General features: G+C 43.8%; 1 protein-coding gene across 7 annotated transcripts in view; it reads left to right on the top strand.

The window, feature by feature from the left end:
• BCAS3 (BCAS3 microtubule associated cell migration factor) overlaps window positions 1-24,875 on the top strand; it is a 293,628-nt gene that overhangs the window by 183,295 nt on the left and 85,458 nt on the right. The window contains exon 23 of one of the 7 annotated variants that reach the window (XM_030962766.1): window positions 10,438-10,554. The exons of the other annotated variants lie outside the window; for them this stretch is intronic. Coding sequence (XP_030818626.1) covers window positions 10,438-10,442 — 5 coding nt within the window. The 3' untranslated portion in view covers window positions 10,443-10,554. Of the gene's footprint in view, window positions 1-10,437; window positions 10,555-24,875 lie in introns of those variants that run through there. 7 annotated transcript variants of the gene reach the window in all.

The following is a 24,875-nucleotide window of genomic DNA, read 5'->3' as shown; positions in this document are numbered from 1 at the left end:
GATGTCCGGGTCAGGCTGCGCTCAGGAGAACAAGAGACTGCAGAAGGTTTGCTCAAATTCCAGGGGTGGTTTGGTGTTGTTTGGACACTCTGGGTGGTTCATCCTGGCCATCCATGCCCATGTTTGCTGGGGAGGTGCCAGGCTGGTGGCTGCACATGGAGGAGCTCAGTGTTGGAGGGTGTGAGGGGACAGCACCAGGGGCAGGTGACTCTGGTGTGCCCACAGGGAGATGCTCGTGCAGGGGAGGCCTAAAGCAGAGGTGGAGTTCTGGTTTAAAGCCATTTATTGAATGGCAGGGAGCACACAGGAGGTTTTGCTGGTTTAGAAGGAGCTGCTGTGGGAGTTGGGATTTGTAGTTGTACCCAGCAGTGTCCTGCCCTGCCCTCCCTGGGCATCACACACGAGCTCGATGGGCTGTCAGGGTGGTGACAAGCCAAGGTGACATTTCAAACAGCAGCACTACAGTGCAAACTGCACTTTTCTAACAAAGACACAAGGATTGGAACAGATGTTCCCTCAAAAATTTGGTTTAGGCTGCTCTATGAGTGCTAATTGTGACAGTGTGATTGGGAAAGGACTTCAACCACCAGGCTGCTTCACACTGACCACCAACTGGTCATGAAATGGTGATGGTTTCTGATTGAGTTAGAGCTGGGCAAAGCTGACACCAGCAACCCAAAGTAGAAGGGAAAATGTTTCATATCCCATTACTAATTATGATCTGTTGCACATTAAAATTAATTCTTAGTAAGCCAAAATTCAGTTTGCCAGAAATGAAACAACTTGGGGCACAGTTTAGGATCTTTCAGTCATAATCATCTGATGCCTTTGTTGTCTTTATTTGTCTGAAATCAACAGAATCCAGCTTGTTTGCCAGGCTGTTCCTTGTGCAGATGCAGGAGCAGAGTGGCTCAGCAGGGCTGGGGATCCAGGAGAGATTAACATATTCAGCAGCATCAAGCAGAGCTTTTCATTCACGTTCAAATGGAGCTGTGTGGGTGGCTCCACAATGTGGGAAACGCTTTTCATTGAAGAATCTGAATATTTTGTAAGGAAGTGAATAGTTGCAAATAATCTTTTCTGTGACACTGAAATAAAGAACAAATGAGCTATTCTCAGAACATACTGAAGCGTTACTGTCCTCAGTGACTTAACAGAGCTATACAGAAAAAAATATTCCAAACTTGACAGATTCATATCCTAATCTTTTGCTCCTTCATCAGGAGACTGTGTGGTTTGTGTAGCTGATGCTGGTTAAAGCAGGAGCTAAAAGGATACATTTGCTCCAGCACTGCATTTTGAGGAATACAACTCGATTTCTAAAATTATAAATGTCAGCTGGAACTCAAATAGTCAACATGGGGCCCTATGGGCTGAGTACATCCCCAAAACACCCAGCAGCTCATGTGGGCCAGAATTTTGGCTCCTGCCAGGCCACTGAGGAGAGTTTGGGGCTTGCTGTGAATATGTCAGAGCGCTGGTCCAGCTGCCCAGGGCAGTGGTGGAGTCCCCATCCCAGCAGGGATTGAAAGGATGTCTGGATGTGGCACTTGGGGACGTGGGTTCCTGGTGGCTTTGGCAGTGGGACAGTTGGGCTGGATGATCTTAGAGGGCTTTTCCAACCTCAGTGATTCCCTGCTGGAATGTGACAGTGAAATTTTGCTCTCATTATTTTACTGAGGTGAAGTTTTTCCCCTAAGTGCAGATTTTGAAGGACAGGGCCAGGCTTTGGGAGCCCCCAGATGAAAATCCTGCTTTCCTGCATTCCCAGCAGTGATGCTGCAGGGCTGAGTGGGATTTCCCTGCACACAGAAAGCACTACAGGAATTCAGGGCAGCTGCCACAGCCCCATGAGCTCTGTGTTCCCAAATAATGAAACTTCAGCAAGTGCAGGGGATCTCCAAGGCAGGGCTGAGTAGGTCAGCATCAGCCTCCTCTAAACGTGATTAACTTTATCCATCTCCTGGTGCATTCAAATCCACTCCAGTGCTTGATTTAATTTTCCTTTTATGTAAACTCCCAAGATTTAGCTTCATCAGAATGATTGCAGGGATTCCCTGCTCGTGGCTGGCTGCTCCCTGATTCCTCCAGGGCTTTCCTACCAACCCCTCCAGTCTGGTGCTGAGGGGGCAGGGCTGCAGGGCATGGAAGAGCTGGGCTGGAAAAGTTGCTCAGAGAGGAAATCTGGTTGGAATCCTGCTTGGGAAAACGAGCAGCAGGTTGGATCTGCTGGGGAGGAGAGGAGCAAGCCCTGGGACTGGGGTCAGGATCTGTGCTGGGATCCTGGGGGAGGTTTGTGCCTGTTTTCCTGAGCATCCTGTGGATTTGTGATCAGTAGATGCTCTTCTTCTTTTTATTTTTATTAATTAAAGATTGGTTTTGAAATAATATTTAACAGATTTTGTGAAAACTGCAGTGCTCTTATTCTGAATTACCCATTTTGCCTGTGCCCAGAAATGCATCATGTGCTACACAAGCTTTTAGTTGTTTTTACCTTTTCTAACAAGTTCAAAACCCAGCCACAATTATTTTCAAGCTTTAGGAGGTTAATATTGTATAGACCGTTTTAACCACCATTTTAAACTTGTTTTATCACCAAAAAAGAAAAGAAAAGAAAAAAGACTTCTGGCTTTTTCCACAATATTAGATCTATCATATCAGAGTCCTTTATTGAATATTTTATTGACCGTCTGCTTGCCCTGTGCTAACCTGCCTGACATCCAAAGTTTCTCCCTCTCTGGAGAGGCCACGTCAGTTCCCATTAAGCAGCTGAGCATGAATTTTCCCTTCTTATTTCCTGTGCATAAACTGCATCCCAGCAGGAGAACCTGGGCCCTGGTGCATCCCAGGGACAGCCAGAGCCAGCAGCAGCTCGGGCTGGGTTTGAGGTGGCCTTGGCAGGGTGGGCTCCACACAAATTCCTCCCTTTGGGGCTGGCAGCAGCATTTGTATAATTTTGCTTTCCACAAATGTAAAGGTATTGAAGAGGAAAATTTCTTCCCCTGGCAAGTTAATTACTTGACTTCTCATGGAACCAAAGCTTGAAGCAAAAGGGGAGAGGAAAATGCATCTTGTGCCTAAATTAGGCAGCCTGTCCAGGAACAGGGCTATGATGTCCTGAGCTGTTGGTGCAGTTCTAATTGCCCCAGTTAATTTTCCAATATTTTTAATGTTATTCATATTTAATTTTACTTTCTGCACACCTTCCTTTTAAAATTACATAATATTTAAATTCAAAGTTTTCTGTTTTGCTAGAAAACCAGCAGAAGGTGTCACTGAGGGGTTTTATGGCCACACAAACCCTTTGCTTGCAGAGTGTGCTCTGGCTGGGCATCCTGGAGAGCTCTGTGCTGAGCCTGCTGCCCCCTCAATAACGTGCCCGTGGTTTTTTGCTGCGCTCTGTGACATTTACTAAATAGTTTTAATATGAAATAGGTATAAATCTTTCATAATTCCTCAGCTGACATGGTTGAAATAATGGACAATGGCATTATGTGCCTTCCTTCGTGTGCAACAATTGTTTGACAGACATTGTGGCGTCTCTGAGCAAAGCATCCAGGGCAGGGGAAAAGAAAACTTTCCTACAAGCCATCAAATATTTCAGGTCACCTTTCATGGTGTATTATTTAATTATTATTTTTTAACAGAATCTCAAAAAATTTAGAAAATTTGTTTTCCTACATGGAATAAGAATGTGCACAGGAGCTCACAACAGGACAACTCTATCTGAGTTTTATTATTCTTGAAAAGCTCTCCAGAAAGGGAAAAAAAAAAAACAAATTGGGAAGAAAAGATTGTTAGATTGTGTTTCTAAGTGTATTTTCAGTGTGGTGGAGTTGGAGGGGTGAAAAAATTGGTTCAGATTTTATCTGTGGGACTGCAGTGTGTTGGCAGCAATGTGTGTCTAACTCAAAATGCAACAAGAAATGGAAGAAATTTAATTTTTTATTGTGATTATGGAGGTGGGGAGGGGTGCCATTCTTGGGACATGTAAGGCACCTTTGGGTTTTTAGTGCCTTTCTTTTCCAAACTTGCTGTCAGATGTTGTAACTGAATTTATTTTCCCGTTAGCTTTTGCTAATGATACTAAAACTTCCTTTAAAAGCTTTCCTAATTAATGATCTTCTTGCTCCCAAACAAAAACTATATTGTCTTTGAGAAGTGCCCGAGTATTTTAAAAACAACAGGCTGTTGGTAGGTTTTATTGCCTCATGAATTTAGGGTCAACACACCTATTATTTGCCAGAGTTAATTTGTGCTGGGTTATTGACTGTCGGCTTGTTGGGGATATCTGACTCTTGTAAAAGTTACACTCATCTCAAATGGTTGTAATTTTATTCTTGGTGCTCTGGTGCCACAATATTTAGCTAATAAAAGGAGGGGAACAGTTGTACAAAGGCAGGTATTTAACTTCAGGCTGGTGAGAGAATGAGGTTGTCATTACTCTTTGTATTCCTTCTCCCTAACTCTGAGTGGTTTTAATTTTCTTTTAGATAAGGGAAGGGGAAAAGACAACTTCGTTAAAATCATAAGACATGTAAAAAGTACAAGATACTTCGTTTTAGGATTTGTAGGTTTTTAATCTGCTTTTCAGGTGGCTCTGTCTGAGCTCAGGGCTTGTCCAGGGGGAGGTTTGGCCACTTGCAAAGGGCTCAGTGGCACAACCAACTCCCTGCCAAAAAGGTGGGAGAGCTCAGTTTGATGTATAACTCATGTGTCAAGGTGAAAATATCCCCCTTGGACACTCCAAACTTGAAGCACAGCCGATAGTAAAGCTGGCAGTTGGTTTAAAAATCCCCTAAGAAAGCATCCCTTTTGTGTCTACAATTCAGAATTAAACTGGGGAATTGCTCCTTCTGGTTTTCCAAGTGTCTGCTTCCATCCCAAATCTGAGCCACGTGTCCTTGTGGGGTGAAAAGCAGAGTTTTCTGTAGGGCAGCCTTCAAATGCACAGTGCCCAGCCCAAAGGCTCTGCTGTGCCTGGCTCTCCCAACTGCAGTCCTTAAAAAGCTCCTCAGCAGAATCCAAATTAGCACCAGGAAGTCATGACCTGTAATGTGGGAGTTGGAAAATATCCATTTATTCTGCAGGGTGCGCTGGGAAATCACATGTTCCTGTGTAGGAAATTCAGGAGTGCTGAGTTTGATCCTTTATCCCAGTGTTTTCCCAATCCTTTTTTTTTTTTTTTTTAAATGCCCAAATATGTTTCTATTCCTTTGCTTCATTCTGGGCTGACAGAAACAATTCAGAAATATTGCTGAGCATGCTGGATGTGTGCAGATGCAGGGTGCACCTGACAGGAGTTGGTTCTGAGACCCTTGGCACAGTCACTTCCTATTAAAAAATTGAGGATTTTTCTGACCCCTAACCCCAGCTCTGCTGAGCAGGTGACAGTCTGAGTCTTTGCTTGATTTCCAGCTTGATTTCTCTGTCTCTCTGCAGTGGAAATTTATTGCATAAAGAGGGGGAAGCATCTAAGACTGGTTGAAGTCAAGTCTAGGAGTTTCCCTGCCTGCCCCAGCCACCCTGAGGGAGCACCTAAGGAACTAAAGCATCCCTGCTTGTCCTACATCCACCTGATCTCTGCTATGGCTGCTTTATAAATAACCACCCCAATCCTTCCTGAGTAATTTTTGCTAGTTTACAGTGTGTGTGTATAACTTTTAAAACTGGAAAACCAGAAGCTGGCTCTGTTGGTTTTCTCACGAAATCGTAGCCAGAGCAGTGAATTCATAGCTGAGCTCTTACTCAGTGGCTACTGTATTATAAATAACTCTTCACCTTGGCCCTGCTTCTCCAGCCATTACTCACTGTGAGTAGCCCTTACCAGCACAGAGTAGCAAAGCAGGAGATGATCCTGCTGTCCTTACTCACAGTTTTAGCACCCTGGCACATCAGGAGCTCTGTTTTCAAACAAGGAGCTTTCCTCAAGAAGTGGCAAGTTTTCCTGCCTGCTAAAACTACACTTGCAGAAGTTATCCCAGGGAATTAGTACTGAAAATAAATCAAAAATTAAAGCAGGAGAAAGTGGGGAGATACTCTAGCCTGGGATATTTGGAAGGGTAAATACCTAGAAGTGGTGCTGTGTTTTTTCCTTGGGCTCTGTCAGGAGTGGGAGCTGAGGAGCAGCTCGGGAGCACTGCTGGGAGAGGCATCACCTCACCCCTGCTGCCTTCCCCTCAGCATCACCCTGCTTTGCTTTCAAAGTGTAAATTAACTTAAAGCTGCAAAGCTTTTGGGAAAGATTCCAGACCTGAGGTCATCTTTCCTGGGTGGTTTATTGGCTGGCCTGTGTTTGCCCACATCTCTGGTGTTTGCCAGCTGAGGGAGTTTATGAAATTTTGATGCAGGAATTAGGTTGTTGCTCATCTTGTACCTTCTTGCTCATATTATTGACAGTACCACTGAACTGCTTGAGGCAGATAGTATCTCAGTGATCACTGTGCTATTTCAGCTCTCCTCTGCTGACAACATCAGAAGTGTTTTAACAGGGTTTTAATGGGCAGCCTCTGCAGCTCCTTGGAGGGTTGCAAATAGCTGCTGTGAAAAACCTTTTCTGCAGCTCTGGGCTGACATGCCCTCCTTTCCTTCCCTTCCTTTCCCTTCCCCATCCAGCTGCTGCCTGTCTCTGTGGCTGCAGCGCTGCTGACAAGTGCTCCTGACGTGGGCCAGGCCCTGAGCAAGTCCCTGCATCTTCCAGGGGAGCTGTGAAGAGGAGCAGCAGAGCTGTGAAACCTCTGGGCAGGGCAGGGAACCCAAACTCCCTCCTCTGCAGCTCCCCAAACAGCAGCACACAATCTGCACCAATGACAACACACAGCTTCCCCTGGTTTTGTTACTCACAACATGTTTTTCGTGATACCCCAGAGCGAGATTTAACAATTCTGAAGCAAACAACCTTTAATTTTCAGCAGCAAACAGGGTAGGATGGAATCAATCCCCCCTTTGCTCAGGACAAAGCCTTGGTTTGATGGCAGCAGTTTCTAGCTGAGTGGTTGCCTTGCTCTGCTTGTTACCAGAAATGAGGCTTGGAGAGGCTTTCTTTGCACTATGGAAAAGCTTTCTCCTCCCTATTTTGCTTAATATAACTATAATGTGCCCTTTATCACACTTCAATTTGAGTAATCCCAGTTTGGAAATAGTGCAGAAACACCCATGGGAAAAAGCACGAGAAATGTACATTATAAAAAACACACGGGCCAAGCTCAAAAGATCCACTGACATGTAAATTTAATTAAAAAATTATAGGTTTTCAATGAGGGCTTGTGTCTTCAATTTACCAGTTTCCATGACTTCTCCAGCAAAAGTGTTTCTTTTTTGCATTCTTGGTGGAAAACACGCTGAGGGCTATTACAGTCTCCAAGAGGAGTCTCTATTCTGTGTCACAGGGAAAAAATAAAATTACCCAAAATACGTACACTTGAAATAAGTAAGAAAAATATCCACTTTCCTGTTTTGTTTTATTTCTATCCTCTAACAAAAGTTAAACTTTCCAGTAACCAGCAGTGCATGAAAAAGCATGTCCTAACTGTGTGAATAAGCTTCCTTTTGATTGCATGTGCAAATTTTAGGGTATTTTTGTTCTTTCCATGAGAGATGTGTGAGATTGGATAAAATAGTGGTGAGTGGGTGAGCAGAAGAAGAGCTGATGGCCAAAGGTAGAGGCTCATGATATAAAATGTCACTATTCAAAGACGATTCTAGCTTAAAGAAGGGAATCCCAAAGTTTTATTATTGAAAATTATTAATTTCTTCACCAACTGCATCTTTAAAGGAAGAAATCCCAGCAAGAGAACTCCAGCTTCCTTGGTTTGATGTCCCAGGACCAAGGGGTGTCCAAAACCCAGAGATTCTCCTCAATGTCCTCAGCCTCTGAGGGAAAATAAAACTTGAATCTCTTGGCTGCTAAAACTTAAAAGGAAAAACCAAAGGTCTTTGGAAGTCAGCAGGATTAAATGCTTTTCTTAACTCTATTCTTCCATCCACTCTTGTCTAGCAAAGCCCTGTGCAGGCTGAACCTCTCAAATATCAGGGTATATAAAAGCCACTTCTGCTTAATACCCATTATTTCAGTTTTTAGTGCAGTAAAGGCAGTGGCTTTTGTGGTGCTTTCTTAAGTGCAAAGCTGCTGCTCAAAGGCCCAAATCTTTAGGTTAAGAGAGAGGAAAAACCCCCTTGTCTCAGGAATTTCAGCCCCTCAGTAGAGAAATGGAGATGTTCAGAGCAGAGCTGGGATTTTCACACTTTCTGCCTCCAAGCCTGTGGGTTCTGCTGCAAGTTGCAGCACTGAAAACCACTGTGGTTTTTGTTTCTCTAACTTAATTAATAAAAACAATTCATCAGTAGCTGATGCCTTTCAGAGTGGTTTTTCCCTGAGTCAGCTTACTGTGGAAGAGGTTCATTATAAATTACAATGAGCAAAACAAAAAGAAATAGGCAGAGTAAAGCTTTGGACGTGGTGGGCTTCTCTTAGCTGAGTTTATTTGAGGAAACCTGTAGCCAAAATGCTGCATTCTCATTTATAGACATTGTTCCATGTCTAAAATGAAAAAAAAAAGAGTTGAAATGAGCAAGAGCAGAAGGGACTAAGGGAAGGAAAGGAGCCAGTGCTGCTTTAGACTTATTTTTATGCAGATTGTTTGTCACCTGTGCTGGTTCAGTGGCTGCTTTGAAGTTAGTCTGGCATTAGTGTTGTGCCTTAGGCAAGGTTGTTTGCTGCCTCTCTGTCCATGTTATTTCACTTGCTTTTATGTTCACTTCTATCTCACAGATTGGCTCTGCCAATTTGGATGTAATTGTATGGAACTTGGCTTTTGGTTTTATCCTGGAGCTTTTGCTCACACCAGCCATCCTTTGCCCTGCAGAGAGACCCTTGGGGAATGAAAAGCATTGGTTTGGCCTGACCGTTCCTGAATTTCCCATAAACAAAAATTAATATTTCTAATCTTGTTTCTTAACACATTCTAAACATGATCAAAGCCAATTAGAAGTCAGAGGGTCAGAGACACATTCATTCAGAAGGAGGAATCTGATGTAATGATGCCTCTGATGTTGGATTCCATGGTCCTAGAGGTCTTTCCCAACCTAAATGATCCCAAGGCTCATCTGGATGCACAAAGTGGTTCCAGGGGATGTGTGAGGATCTGCCTGTCCTGTAGCTTTGGTCTGTGCAGGATCAATACAGAGATTTAAGGGATGAATTCATCACTGCAGCTGTTTCTTGAACACCGTGGAACAGAAACCAGCCTGCATTTGCACAGGCTATGTCACTGCTTGAATGCTCCCTGTCTCCTTCCCTTTATTCCCAAAGAAGTTTTTATCCCACCTGTCTGGGGACAGGCAAGGTGCTGCATTGCCAAAGGGCACTTCCTTCCTTCAGGGTTGAAGAGTTCCCTTAAAAACAGAACCTGTGAGTAACTCTGGGGTCAATCACCCAAAATAATGGCTGAAATTTCCTTATGTGGCCCATGGAAAAAATGTAAACTGCAAATTTAAAAACAAAAAGAGGGAAAAAAATGTCTCTTGTGCCTCCCTGAGGTTCTCAGGTCCAGGGCACAGCACCCATCACCCCAGGTGCCCAGGCCAAGACCACAAGGACAGACTGAGACTCTGGGTCATGCTTTGTAACACCCATTTCTATCTATGGCCAGATTCTGAAGGGTGTTAAATGTATAAAATATCTGTTTAAGTGATGTATTTGAATCTCCAAGTCACTCCACTGTTGTTTGCATGATGATGTGCTTAGGTGGGAACAAACTGAGCTTGTAGGGAAGTTTTGGGAAGATAAAATGTAGGATGCCTTGAGCTTTTTCAGATGGATTTGGCAGCAGGAGAGGCAGGACTGGAGTGGGGCTTTCCTTTCCCATTATTTACCTGCAGCGTGGGCCAGGTACAAAAGAGAGGTGTCAGTGAGCAGCTGGTGGCTGTGGCAGAGGTGAGGGTATCCCTGTTGTGGCTGTGACCATCCCAAACCTCTGCCACGGCCCTGTGTTCTCCAGGGGCAGAGATGAGCAGCTCGTCCTGCAGACAGATCCAGTCACATGCTGCGGAGCGTTTTAGGCAAATTCTGTTGAAGCAGCTGTTGGATGGGAACTATCAAAGCTCAGTTTTGTTCCTGGAGCTGTCAGAATATTCCTTGTGGGTTCCTGGGGCTGAAAGCAGTCATGTGTGGCAAAGCCACGCTGCCAGGCTCTTGTGCTCTGGAATTCAGAGGGAAATGAGGATCCTGTCCCTTCATTTACCTCCATTGCTGCCTCTTCCTTTATTTCCATGTGCCGCGGTCTCACAGTCGTGGAACTGGGCAGCTCCTTTCCAAAATACAATACAAAATATTCACCCTGTGCCACTTCTGAGCCTGCACCCTCAGTGACAGAATTGATTCAGTTGGTGCTGCTGCACTTTTAATGTTCCCTTTTATGTTCATGTTTGTTCCAACAGAGTGACCACTAGCACAGACGGCTTGAACTTGTATCACCCGCAAACTGACAACGCTGGAGCCACCAGTTTGTCATTATCCCTCCTAGTGTATCTGATTTAATTTTGCAACACTGGATTAATTCTTAAAATTGCAGTGCTTTTTGCTCGTTAATGGTCAGTAAATGATTCGGGCTGGGGGAGGGTTGGTGGGGGAATGGAATTCATCAGTTTTGCAGTCGTTTTAATTCTTCTCATTTTAAGTTGTTCTATAAATATGTCTTTATGGATGTAGTTTTACTAGCTTAAAAACATCTAATTGAAAACAGTTGCTTAAATCTCTTTGGATCAAGGAGGCAGTAATAAGCAAAGAGAGTATCTTATCCCTGCAATCCAGAAACGCTTAGTGACTGGTATACTCAGTGCATGTGTAATCAGCTTCTTGTTTCATCTAAAAACCTTAGCTCTCTTGGTGTGATTTAGTACTTCCCCAGCAGCATGGATTCCCTTGTCTGTAAGATTATCAACGACTGAAACAAAATACATAAACCAAAAATGGCCTAAGAGACAGAAGTGTTCTGAGACCTCTCTGGTTCATCCGTGCCCTCTCGTCGTGGGGCTGGTGTGTCCCAGCCTCCGTTTGAGTCTTGTAAATTAACATTTGGTTGTACATTATGTAATGTTATTCTTATCACTTAACCTTTGCATGAGGCAGGACTGATCTCTGCTATTTTGTAATGCCCCCCAGCAGATGAAGCCTCTCTTAGAGGAGATCAGCCTGGGCATTTCCCACTGCTGCTGCTCGGGAGTCCCAAACCACGGAGCTGGGATGTGCCTCTGCTCCCTGACTTCTGTGGGACAGCCTTGGGCAGAGGGATTACTGCTGACATTTGGGTTTGGGACCTTGTCTGCTGTTGGTTTGATGTCAGAAATGTGGGTCCTTTCTGGCTGATGAGATGTGATGACTGCAGATCCCCCTGCACAGTGGGGGGATGCTTGGATGATGTGAATGCTCTAAATTATGTTGTTAATACATTTAAACAAAAATTACTGATGACCACTCTGGCTGCTGGCCTGTTTTTTCAAGGCTCCTACCTGCGTCCCTCTGGTTTGAAATGTGGTCCCATTTTCCAAAGGGATCCTCAGAAAGTGCCCCAGCAAAGCTCAGAAGCCTGTAAATGATCCCTGGCTCATTTCCAGGCGGGGAAGGCAGGGAAAGAAAGGCAGTCTGTGCTGGGGGACAGGGAAGGAGAAACCACAAGTGTTTCTTCATGCAAGTGGGAAGTAAAACAGGTTAAATTATGTGAGGGTTTTTTTTAAACATCTGTGTTATTCATCTGAATTGGGCTGTCCACGTGGTTCATTGTAATGTCTCATTAGGTGTTGTAATTAATGGAGGTGGTAATTTCATAAATTGCAAGCCCACATTTAATAAGATTTCATATATCTTCTTCCTTAAACAGGCAAACTGTGCCATGGACTTCACTCAGAAAGTTGTGTCATTTTCCTTTTTTATTTATTTTCTTTTGAAATGTCAAATAATTTCACAGAAATTTATCAATCCGAAGGATTCAAGATCAGCAGTGTGGCAGCACCTCAGGACTAAGGAGCACACACTTGTGCAGCATCTGATTCTTTGTCCAGGGTTAAAACTCAAGAGTTCAACCCCTGAAAATTCTTTTTCCAAGTCTTTGTGATAAGCAAGCAGCACTTCACACAAGGCCTTTGTTGGAAATCACCCGTGGTTTGGGGCTTTAAGAAATGCCTGAGTGTGTTCTGCCCATCTAAAAGCCATCCATTACAAAAAATAATCAGACATCCTTTTTTTTCTCTTGTACATTTGTGTCATTCTGCGAATCAGAAGCATTTTGTGTGCTAAGGGCAATGTGCTTTGCTTCTGGAATTCCTGAGTTTCACTGAAACCCTGGGGCACAGTTTGTTCAGGAGACCTGAGGTGACCTGTAAATGGGAGCTGCTGGGTCCCTTTGCTGCTTAGCAAGATCATTTTAAAGAGAAAGTGAAATGCAGTGTCCAGATTTAATGTGATAACATCATCATCCAAAGAGAAAAGCAGTATTTTTGTATTAGCTGGCCCACTGAAAGCACATTCCTCTAAGATGGACGGTTTCCTCATTTGTAAATGACAAATCTCAGGTGGGGAAAAAAATTGGTGACTCTCCTGAGCTTCTGCAAGCAGGACTGGGGCTGAAGAGTTCCTGTGGAAGTCTGGATTCTGTGTTGCTGCTTTGGCTGCTGAGCTCTCTGCAGGCAGGGAAAGGTGTAGGAGAAGGGAATATCTGGTTTGGTTATAGGATAATGTGCTGTCCTGTTTGGGAAAGGCCTTTCCATTTTTCTGGACTTAAAACCTTCATTTTTCCCCAACATCTCAGTGACTAACTGTCTATAAACACACTGAGTCTAAAAAATAATGAGGAGGGACCTGCTGATTGTCCTCATTTCCCATGGAAAGCAGGAAATGTTGTGTTTGAGCTCCTGAGCTACTGTCCCACAGTTTAATTCACCTTAAAATTAATTAAGAATCTTTATTGCCATTGTCTTGGAGTTGGATATTTGATGTTCCCTCAGGGGAGGGGTGAATCTGTCTCCCTGTGGATGAGGTGTGGTGAGAACCCTCTGCATCCCAAAATTCTACCCATCCAAGGCACATCCCATTCTGAGGTGCAGAACAAAGTTCTGGGGAATTTCTGGGGTTTGCTTCCATGTGACAGCATTTCCAGATGGGAAGGAGCAGCTCCCTGTTCCTGACTGGGGCCATTCCCAGTCCCCTCCCTGGGTTTGGGCTGGGGAGGGGGCTTGGCCCCTCTGTTTTCATAGCCTGAGCACAGATGGAATTTCACTGCTCTATCTGGAAGCTTCTCCTCCTCCTCCTCCTCCCCCAGCCCTGCCATAGGTGCTTGTCTTTTGAACCAAGACAAATTCCACTGGAAGTGTTGGAAAGTTCAGTTCCATTTCCAGGGGTTTTAAACGGTTCCTCCCTTTTCTTGCACGGTGGGTTAGGAACGTGTTAAAGCTGGTGGTAAAGTAATTTATGAAGGGCAGCTGGAGTTCAAAAGGTTCAAATATACAAGTTCAGTTCCAGCATCGTTTGGATCTTCACACCTCAGTGTCCCAACAGAGAAACTGGATACTGAGTTTTTACAGGTTTTACTGTAAAAACTGAGCCCTCCAGAACTTTTAGTAACTAATGGATTTTGCAGGAGTGATTTGACTACCCTGGATGTCCATTAGCTCGTTTGCTTTGATGTCTTTGCTGGAAACCTAAATGGCTTTTACTTGCACTTTTCTTTTTTTTACCAGTTCTGTTTGCAGGAGATGTCTTTTGTATCACAGTAGCCGGTAGGGAAAAAAGTGATGTACTCAAAAATTGGAGGAGCATTTAATCACAGAATATCCTAACTAGAATTTAAACTGTGTGCTCTCAAGAGAGTTCCCATCTGCAGCTCACCAATCCTGAGCTGACTACATTCTGATTCTTCAATTTATTCTTTTCTGGGTGGCTTTGGTGGTGTTAAAATTGAATCCTCAGGAGCTACATTGTATTGAATCTGTATTTCTCTATTTTCCTTGCTTGTCCTATTTTATTACTGGCAGTTGGGTTTGAAATACCCTGAAAAATCTGTGTTTTCTAATATGGGGATGATTGATAAAAATACCTTTCCACCTCATGAGAAGTTTAAGAAAGTTTCCTCTTGTATTTATTGGGCTGCCAGACACTTGGCATCATTAATTTCATGTAATATGATGTTGCTATTAGAGGTGCACTCCTTTGATGGGCAACTCCTAAAAATATCTTGCTGATTTAAACGAATTTTTCATCATTATGTTCTTTGTGTGCCCCTCAGACTGAGTTTGTCTATTTTCCATCACCAGTCAGAATTCACTTTGTACACTAATATTAGGAGCAAACTTACTCCATGTTGCGAAATGATGCAAAATAAGGAAAAAACCTAGAAAAATCCTGATTTTCAGGGATATGTAACAATTCTGGCTATATTACACATGGAAAAACTGGCTGGCACAAGAGCAGAGGAATGATCCAACCACTTCCATGTGGAGGAGGGGGCATGGGATGGGCTGGGGTGTTCTCCCTGTCAGACAAGAACTCGGGAGGAAGGAGGTGTTGGAGTGGTGTGGTTCCCCACACAAGGGTTTTATTTTGTGGTGGAAAATCTAATCTTTCCGAGACCATTTCTCTGGGGTCTGAGTCTGAAGTCTGCTTTATATTGGGAGATTGGCATGAAATCCACAGCACTTAAGAGGATAAAGGCCTTTGTCTCCAAAATGTACATTTTTTTTGGAACTGTAAAGGCAGTGGAACAAGAAATGGTTTTAAGTATATAATGTTAAGATTCAACCTTGTAATCCTTTGTCAAGTAAAAATATGTTATAGATCAATTTTGTCAATTCCTGTATTTTTTCCATGTGTTTGACAGCATTCACAAAAAAAAAAAAAAGGAACCTTCCACATCTAACTAAAAATTGAAGAATTAAAATTTAAGTTAATTACAACCTATAAGGATCTACTGTCACTAACCAGAGTGGCATCTTCTGGTTCCTCTGTAGGCACCATTTGATTTCTGAGAGAAGCATGGGAGACTTTAAAAGTCAATTCAATAAAATACCATTTCTCTTATTGCCTTTCTTACTTATATAGTCACTTTAAAGGACCCCAGAGCCTGTTTGTGCTTGAGGACATTGAGCAGCTCCTCAGCTTCAAGGTGAATTAAATAATATTTTGAGAGCTGTTGTGCTGTAAATAACCTGCAGTGTTTGGAGCCTTCCTCTGCTTCCTTGAAATATTCCAGGAATATGAGAAATAGAAGAAATCATGGGAAGAAAACAGGGCAGGCTGAGGAGGGAAGAGCTGAGAGTGGGAGGAGGAGGCTCTGTCTGGGTGTGTGTGCAGTTCTCAGTCTGCAAAGGGGCAGAAGGGACAAAATCAAGAGAAGCAGTTTGGAAGGAATAAAAGGAGGAGACTTGTTCAGTAAGTACATTAGAAATGATCACAGGTAAATAGATGGAAACAAGAGCAGACCCCTGACTAATGTCAGTTCTTGTGGCACCACTGACTTAAATCGTTTACACGAGCTCAGGGTCGGGGCAGACTGGCTCAGATAAAATTTTTAATCTGAATTTCCAACTTCCTTGCTTAGTATACTTAAATTTTATGTTTTCAGCTTCATAGATTAATGTGCAACAAAAACAGAATTGCCACAGGTGCTCACATGGAGAGAAAAGTGATAAAATAGCTCAGATGTCCGATGAGCTTTGATGTCAAACTGGAAGAGCCTGGGTTGGATGGGATATTGGGAAGAGTTCTTGGCAGCTGTGGCTGCCCCTGGATCCCTGGCAGTGCCCAAGGCCAGGCTGGGCAGAGCTGGGAGCACCTGGGACAGTGGAAGGTGTCCCTGCCATGGCAGGGGTGGCACTGGATGAGCTTTAAGGTCCCTTCCAACCCAAATTATTCTGGGATTCTCCATTTCTGTTTTTCCAAAAGCCACTCTCATGGCTTCCCAAGAAGAACTACAGCCTGTGGCATTTTACAAGTGAGTTTGCTCCCAAAATTCCTCTCTCTCACACACACACTCACACAAGTATTTCTTCTGTTTGCACTCAGCCCTGGGGAAGGCAGCCCCAGCTTTGTGCCTGGCCCTTGGGCTTTGTGCAGCTCAGGTCCCTGACCAAGAAACTGAATTAAGAATTTTCTCTTCTTAAGTGCCTCATTTTGCCAGTTGGTTTGTTGGCCACTGTTTCAGTTCCATTCAGATGTCAAATGTAGAGCAGAGCATGGGCAGTGTGGGATGCATTTTTGGGCAGGGAGCAGCAAAGGGCTTTGGCCATCCCTCCTGCAGCACTTTCAAGGCACCTCCTAGAGTCAGGCTGGAGTGCTTTTAAAGTGAGCCAGCATCACTTGGATGTGGCTGAGGTGCAGCAATTTGGGAATTGCTCCCAGCTGGTGGAGAAATGATTTCCAAGCAAGCTGGGTGGCTCTTTAAGCCATTCTTCCCAGTAGAAATAAGCTAAAATATATAGAAATTGTTGCTTTGACAAATAATCTAACGAGCCACTCAACTTGCTTTATGTATTGAATGTAGTTGCTTGACAGTTATTATTATTTTCTAATGATATTAAGTTATAAATTATTAACAAGTGTTTAATTTCAGTCCAAACAGACCCAACAAAAGGGATTTGTGCAGTTATGAATTGCAGCAAAATACAAAATTGTTGAGCTTTTAGTAAACGCAAACTTGGAGACCCTGGTTATTTCTCCCTCTTTCAACATCCAGTCATGAAACTTTCTTGCCCTTTTCACCTTTAAACTTCATTTGAACTTGGAAAGAAGACTTGTGAATTGTGGAGGGGGGGGAAAAAAAAAAAAAAAAAAGAAAGAAAAGAAGAATGGTGGGGGCTGGGGGGAGAGAAGCTCTGATTCTGTGTTACCGTAACAGTAATTCTGGCACAATAATCCTCCTCTTGTGCATGAGTGTCTGCTACTGCTGCAGGGTAATCAGCTCACATGACATGCCTGGAGGCTAATGCTGGCCTGGGCTTTCTTTCTTTCTTTCTTTCTATTTTTTTTTTAATTTTTTTTTTGAAAGTCCATATTTAAACAAAGGCTGATTATCCAAACAAGAATTTGGACTGCATCAGCTGGCCCAGTTAAATTATAGTTAGTAAAACTTGGCACCTCCAGAGCTTGGAATGTTACAATTACAGCTGGATCCTCATTTGGTAGGAGCCCTACAAAGTAATAAAAGTGGAGATTTTTATCTTTACAGGACACAGCTTAACTCTTTGAACGCAGAGTGCCAGAAATTGCAGTCAGTGCTGACACAGAACTGCTGGCCACGACAGGGATGAGCAGTTGTGTCCATGCCAGCACGGGGTGGGTGCTGTGGCACTTGCAGTGATGTTCATTATCCAGGATTCCTCTGAAATAAGGAGCAAGAACAGCAGCAGCAGCTTGTTCAACTCCCTTGTCTTTCTGTTGTCTTTTTGACAGCGTTGTTGTGGTTTTGTTTGAATTTCTCTCTTTTTTTTGTGTGTGTTTCCTGTTGCTGTGAAAGAGGTTTGTGTCCTTGAAGGATCTGGGTGATCCCTGGAATTGCTGTGATTTTCATCCCTCTGGAAAATTGCCTTCAATACTGGCCTGAAATCCTGGTGGAGCTGCTGCAGGATGGGCAGGAGGCAGGGGGTGAGAGGCAGAAGTTGGATTTTGTTTTAGCAAATTGCTGTTGACCATTCCAGACTTGTTTTCCCTCCTTTCCTACGGGGAGGGCTTGGCTTTGATTAGTCACTTGCAAAGCTGAACTTTGGCTTTCTGGTTGTGTAATAAATAGCTCTGGTTGCCAGTCAGAAAATGAAAGTTCTTCTCCTAAAATTAAACCAAGAGCCCTTATCATTAGCCTAGAACAAATCAATGCCTTTGCATTAATTCCCATGGAGTGGGGCCAGTTGACAGCTTCCCCTGATGGAGCTCTGTGCATGGACTTAGCTCAGCTTCTTTTTTAAGAAAGTGTCTGTTGTTTACATTTTCTGAAAACCTTAGTGAGGAACAAGGATTGAAATTCAAGCAGTCAGGACTATCCAGAGTGTTTGCAAGAGCCCACCTGCTAGATTATGTTTAGCAGGCTCTACCTGGAGCTTTATCTTTGGTCTTCTTCACACAGAATAAAAGTTCTCATTTACTAAAGTTGAAGAAGAGAAGGAGAAGTTGATTTCCTTTCTCATGGCAGTTTTACCATGTCCCAGTGTACTTTTGTCAGGGATAAATAATGTGGATAACAGGATTGCTGCAGCTGGGAGAGCAGGGAGCAAGGTTTCTCTCAATGGAAGGACATGTTTTTTGTTGCCTTGAACACCAAGAAGTTAAAGATTTTTCATCAAGATAAAGGTGCAGATCCATAAGGAACAGCTTGCTCTGGGAGGAATGATACCAACTGCAAGTAAGAAAGACCTAAGGAAAAATTGCTGGTTAATGTTTACTCTTTAATTACTGTTTTAATGGAGTGGCTTTTCAACGTGACCTTCCCAGTGGTGGCTGCTTTAGAAGGGGGATTTGGGCACCCTGGGCTCCAGGAGCTCTTGGTTATGGATCCAATACTCAGCATTTCCCATGCTCATGGCTCAAGGGAGAACTTCTCCCCCTGGAACCAGGACATTGGGCAACTTTGGGCCACTTCCCATAAAACTCCTGACTTTCTGTTGGGTACCATGGGGCCTGCAGGAGGAGGAGCCCAAACCTGCAGTCTGAGGGTGAATATTTGGATTTTTTGAGATTTCCTGCTGTGTGCCAAGGAGGCCATCAAGAGCTTCTTTCCCAGTTTTGGGGAGGAATTTGGTTCTTGCTCCGTGTTCCCCAGTTTGCTCTCTGCTCAGTTCTCAGCCAGAGCTGAGGAGCAGCAGGGATGCCCCCATGAGTCTTTTCCATGGCAATATTTCATTTCAAGCACCAGCATTTGCTTTCTGGCTAGAAGAAATCTCTGTTTATTCCATCTGCTCTCCTTGCTTGCTATCTGTGCTGAGCAGACTCATCTGAAGGCACAGTGAGATGGCTGAAGTGCTGCTTTCCTGGCTGATCCACGTTTCCAACCTGGATCCAAGTGCAGGCCTGTCTATCCATCAAGGAAATATCCTTGGATTTCAACAGAACAGGAATCCACGGGATTGGGATTGATCAGAGAGGTGCTGACAGAGGGAATCTCGGGTTTTAGACTCTTCAGACAGTTGGAATAAACTTCAGCTGCCAAGGAGGAATCAACAGGAATGATCCATGGATGAATGGGAGCAAGGAGCTCTGTGTGCAGGACACAGTTCAGCAGCTTTGCTCTTCAAATATTTCCTGTAATGCTAATTAGGAAACAATCCTGGATTTTAGGTAGCCAATACTGTATTCAGAAATTATTCCCAGTCTTGATTTTTCTCATCTCTGGCCTGAATTCATCTCCTCTTTCTCCCTCTTGCTCTGTTTGGTAGATTTATTCCTGGATCAGCAGGGAGGGAAGGAGAGGAAGCAGGGCAGGACTTGGGTGCCATTCCAGAGCTCTCTGGGAATTACACTTCTCACCCTTTTTATTTCATGGACTTATTGGGAATTAATATTCACTTAAACCTTAAACCAGTTCAGATTAAATTGCAGAGGAAAAAAGAAGAAAGTTCACAGTGAAGGAGTCAAAGTGAGAAGGGTCCTCAGTAAAATGTTACCAGGCAATCAGAGCTGTGCTTGGGAAAGAAAATGTATCTCATGTAAAGGGAAAGGAAATGTATTCTCATTACAAAGGAAATGTATTTCTCTGTATTCAAAATGCCCCCTGTGTTAGGAAACAGAAAAGATTTTGAGCTGTTTTCTCATTGAAATTGTTGCTACAGGAGCCACTCTTGATGCTCCAAATGTGTCACAACAAGCAAAATTATTTTGAACTTACTTATTTTTAATTAATATTAGATGTAAAATATTTTCCATGCAAACACAAAAAACAGTTCAAAATTTGCACTTTTGTCTGTGTTTTGATTTCTCAGACTGGTGGAACACAAAAGTATTTGTAGCCTTCTGAGGGTAGCAGGGCTGCAAATGGTTTGGGAGTTGTTTAAATCAGATTTCTCAGTACAGTCAGAGTTTCTGGTGAATGGAACAGGAGCCAAATTTGTTGGTTCTTGTGGGTTGATTGTTTGTTGTTTAAAGCTTAATTAAAGTAACTTCTGCTTTAAAAGGAGGAGGAAAACTCAAATTAAATGTAGATATCTGTGATAACTCTGTAATGCAGTTTTTTTCTCACAAATTTTGCTTGGAATGGGGGTTTAGATAGATGGCCATAGCTGAAAATAATAATAAGGAAATTCTATTTATGCCACAAGTTAAGAATTCCCATCACCAGCAAATCCTAATTTACTACTTCATCTGATTTCTGATGGGAAAAATCTAATTGCTTTTGTACTGGAAATAAAGTTGATTGAACTCTGAGTTTTTCCAGTGCCTCCAAAGGTTATTTCCCAAGCAGTGTTCTTTTACTAACTGCAGTGCTTTTTAATTTATCTGCTTTTTTCAGCAGATGAACATTCCCTATTATTATATGTAGGGGAAGGGAGACTCTTAATTCTGATCTCTGTTAATGCATTGGTAGGTGGGACATTATTTGACTTCCAGAACTTCCCATGAAATCTCCTTTTAGAGATGTGATGGCAGAAACTCCCTGGAGATAAAGCTGTGTGATATAGGGAGCAGCTAAATATAATTTCTGTGGGTTTTCTGGTTTCATATTGAGCTCTGCAATTTCTTTCTAGAAGGAAGTACTTGAAACTCCTGCTGCCTATAGGAACTGTTCAATCAGTATTAACAGCAACTTGTCAGGAGCACAATCCTTGGAAATACTCACTCTGGAGCTCCCTGGGCTTTAAATTGCAAATGTCAGTCATGAAAAACAGAGATTTATTTGTGTTTTTTAATTTTGTAAAGAATTACAGAATTTCTATTTAGTTTAGGAAGCTAAAAAAAAAAAAAAGAAAACCACAAAATTCCTTTTACCTTTTGTTTTCATAGAATCAGAAACAATTTACTCACATTTATTCCTTTTAGTAATTTCTGTTGATGTAATAATTTCAGTTGACCTGGGTAGTACCTGCTGGTGAGAGGAGAACTGGTCACAGGCCAGCAGCTTTATCACTCACCACAGTCTGCCTTGACAAACTGTTTAACATGATCAGTAAAACCCAGCTTTTCTTGTGAGATATCCAACTCTCTCTGGTTTTGGCAAATCCCAAACTATTTGGAGCCTTGTGCTGCTGCAGGGAAGTTTTGCTTTGTAGCAAGCCCAGGAGAAAGGCTCAAAGCAAGGGTGGTGGTATCCCTCAGGCTGGGATCAGACCTTCCAAACCTCAAAGATTTCTACCAAAAGCTGCACTTGAAAGCTGAGGTGGCTTTTCCTTCTCACAGAACTTGCTTTCCCATCACTGTGGCAAATTCCATTGAGTCCTTTCCCCCATCAGGAATGGGTCTGCCCTTGGAAAGGATTGCCATGAGGAATGCTGCTGGATTTTGTAGGCATCAGCACTGGGAAGGAGCACGTTGCTGAAAATTGAGGCAAAACTGCCCAAATGGCTTTGGTTGGGTTTGCTTTACATGTGGAGGAATTACTTAATTGGCAGCATTATGTAACTGGAGAAACCAGTTGTTTTTGTAATTATGGGGATGTTTGTGTCTGCCAAGAGACTTCCAATGCAGCAGGTTTAAACTGATCCAATTAGTAACGAAATTGGGGTAATTAACCTATCAGTTAATGAAATGTGTGCACGCAGGCTGCCCTCAGCCCCTGCTTTGGGCTGGGGTTCTTGTCATTACCCTGCTACACAAAGCAGATTTAGCTCCATGTAATCTATATTTAAAGCATTTAGAGCCATAAAATAATTTAAATTGGAAAATACTCCAAGATCATGGAGTTCAAGCATTCCCCAGCACTGCCAAGGCCACCACTAACCCATGTCCCCAAGTGCCACATTCACATCTAAATCCCTCCAGGGCTGGGGACTCCACCACTGCCATGGGCAGCTGTGCCAAGGCTGGACAACCCTTGGTGTGAAGGAATTTTCCCAAATACCCAACCTTGAGGGGCAACTTGAGGCCATTTCCTCTCATCCCACTGCTTGTTCCCTGGGAGGTGAACCCCACCTTGCTCCAAACCTCCTCACATTGAGCTGGAGAGTGAAAAGGTCCCCCCTGAGCATCCTTCTCTCCAGGCTGATCCCCCCCAGCTCCCTGAGCCTCTCCTGGAGCTCCAGCCCCTTCCCCAGCTCCTTTTCCCTCTGGGATGAGCTCTCAGTGCCAGGTGATGGGATGGGGTCTCCTCTTGAGGAGAACTTTGCTGGTCCGTGGGCTTCTCGTGGCTCTGCACCCTGAGGTCGTGTGCAGCTGCATTTTTGGAGGGTTGATCCTCCAGGGAGGGATGGTTCCCATCACAGAGCCCAAGGATTAACTGGCACATGGAAGAGATCAGCTATTTTTGATAACAGGGACTGTGATAAACACTGGACAGGGTTCCCCATAGTGGGGTTTGTTCAGTGCTCAGGGAATAATTCAGGAAGAGTCACCCAAGGCTGGTCCCAGTGCAGAACTCACAGAAGGCTCCTCCAAGACAAGGAGCTCTCTGGATAAACTCCTGTGTGCTGCACTATGGAAAATTTTACTCAGCAGTTGCCGTCCCTTGAAGTTGATTAATACAAGATTTCAGTGTTCCCAGTCCATTAATCTTCACAAGCACATCTGCATACTGAAAAATGTTTTTAAAAACAACATTAGAAAAAAAAAAAGAAATTACAGGCGCTGATAATTTTGAAGATAAGAAGAACTTAAAAGAGTGACAATAAACTGCAGTTCACTTGCAGGATGTGAATCCCAACCCAACGTGAGAGAGAGGCTTTGTCACTTCAAATATTTTAATTGAATAAGAGGAAAACATTGAAAAGTGGTTGTTCTCCAAGCAGTTCCCACTGTGAAATACTCTGGCCTGTGTTGCATCAAGTAATAGTATCTTGCAAGTCAAAAAAGGTATTAGGGAAGTGTTAGAGACATCACAGGAGGAGCTGGAGGTGAAGTTTGGGCTGCTGAGAAATTTAATTACCCTGACAAGAAATTAATAGTGGAGGTGTGTAAGAGCCAAGTGCCAGGAGAGGAGGATTTGGGATTTAGGAGTGCACACCTAAAGCTGGAGAGCTGAGCTTGTTTTTCCTGGCACTTTTGTTGGTACAAACAGGGTAACAGTGATGTCCAGATGCCTGATATTTCCTGAAATGCAGCATTTGAAGGGTTCCCTTCACCTTCTGGAACTGCAGCTTCATGAACAACAAACCCCACAGTTAGTTTTATGACCCTGGATTTCTATTTATTTTCCCAAGAACTTCTCTAGTAAGGAGATACCTCGAAAGGCTGCCAGGTAACTTTGTGATCATTTCCCATTTATCCCAGAAGCACTGAAAGCCCTTTTTGTGTGAGGCAGTGTCTGCTTCGAGGGGAGACAGCAAAACAAAACCTCCTGAGCTCTGCTCAGCACTTCAGGGGGGATTTGCTTTGGGAGGAATTTGGGGCTTAGAGCTCAGGCAGGATCTTACCATGAAGCAGCCTTCATTTGATGGGCTGGGACCCTGCCAGGCACCTTCTGCCAGCCCTGGGGACAGCTGTGACATCTCCAGGGCTGAATTCCTCTATCTCCTCCCAAGCCAAGCTCTTCCAGCAAGGCACAAGAGCAAACCAAGCATGAAAGAGCTCAAAGTCTGGAAAATTCAGTTTAGCCCTTATTTAGTTCAGATTTTTACTGAAAGTAACTGGATCCTAAGTTCATTTAAAGAACTAATTTTCTAGATCCGAGTGTTTTTATAGCGAGGGGATGTTGTAAAGGAGTTGTTTATAATGGAGTTTATCTCAGGCATGGAACTTTTTGCCAGCCTAGTATCAGGAACAGTCTGGAGAAGCCCTTCCAGTGGTGGTAGCTTAAGGAAGGGGACCAGGGTGGGGGAGAAAACCTAATAAAAATAGCTGAGATCATTCAACAGTTATCAAGAAACAGATACTGCAATTTTCTAACAGAGAGCACTAAAAGTATATGCACTCTTAAAAGGCAATTAAAATGTATACTCCAAAACTATAAAACATTTTCTTTTCATCTGGAACATTGAGGGCAGATTACAACACATTAATAACGTTTTGTTTACAGTTCAGTTTCTGATGGCTTCCAAATGCAGTCTGTGTAGATTAACCAGAAGGAGTCCAGTTCTCTTTTAAGAGAGCTTGTAAAGGAAAGCAATGTGGTAAGATTGTTATGAAAAGCTGGTGTATTTAGGAAATAGCACTTAGCAGGGTCTCTCTGAATGGCTGCCAGGTCAGGAAGCTGAAGTGCAAGGCTTGGCCCTGGTTCAGGCCCCCCAGTCCCGGCTCCTTGACCACACAGTACGTCAGGAGCAGGAGCCCCACCACGCCCCCGCCCTTGGCACCAGCATTTTCACATAACCCAGGGCTCCAGGGGGAGGGAGGCAGCTTATTAAAATAGAAATGGATAAATAAAACAGGCCTGGGAATGGAGCAGGGCCTTGGTCCCGCTGCTGAGGGCCCTCGGCCTGCTGCTCCTCCTCATCCTCATCCTCATCCTCTGCCCTCCCCGGGCCTGTGCCAGCTGTGCCTCTCTCTGCAGGGGTGCAGGAGCAGCAGGACATTGTCCCCAGGTCTGTGTGAAATGGGGCAGGCGGTGACAGGACGAGGGGAATGGCCTGGAGCTGAGGGAGGGTGGGTTTGGGTTGGATACCCGGCAGGAATTGTTCCCTGTGAGGGCCTGGCACAGGTGCCCAGAGCCCCTGGAGCCCTGGCAGTGCCCAAGGCCAGGCTGGAGCCTTGAAACCATCACTGGAATCAAACCCTGCTTTTTACTCCCCCAGCTGCAAGCCTGTCTGGATGTTCAGCT

The sequence above is a fragment of the Camarhynchus parvulus genome, chromosome 19, assembly GCF_901933205.1.
Source record: "Camarhynchus parvulus chromosome 19, STF_HiC, whole genome shotgun sequence".
NCBI lineage: Eukaryota > Metazoa > Chordata > Aves > Passeriformes > Thraupidae > Camarhynchus > Camarhynchus parvulus.
Note: the sequence above shows the minus strand (reverse complement) of the source record. Positions and strands in the feature narration are given on the sequence as shown.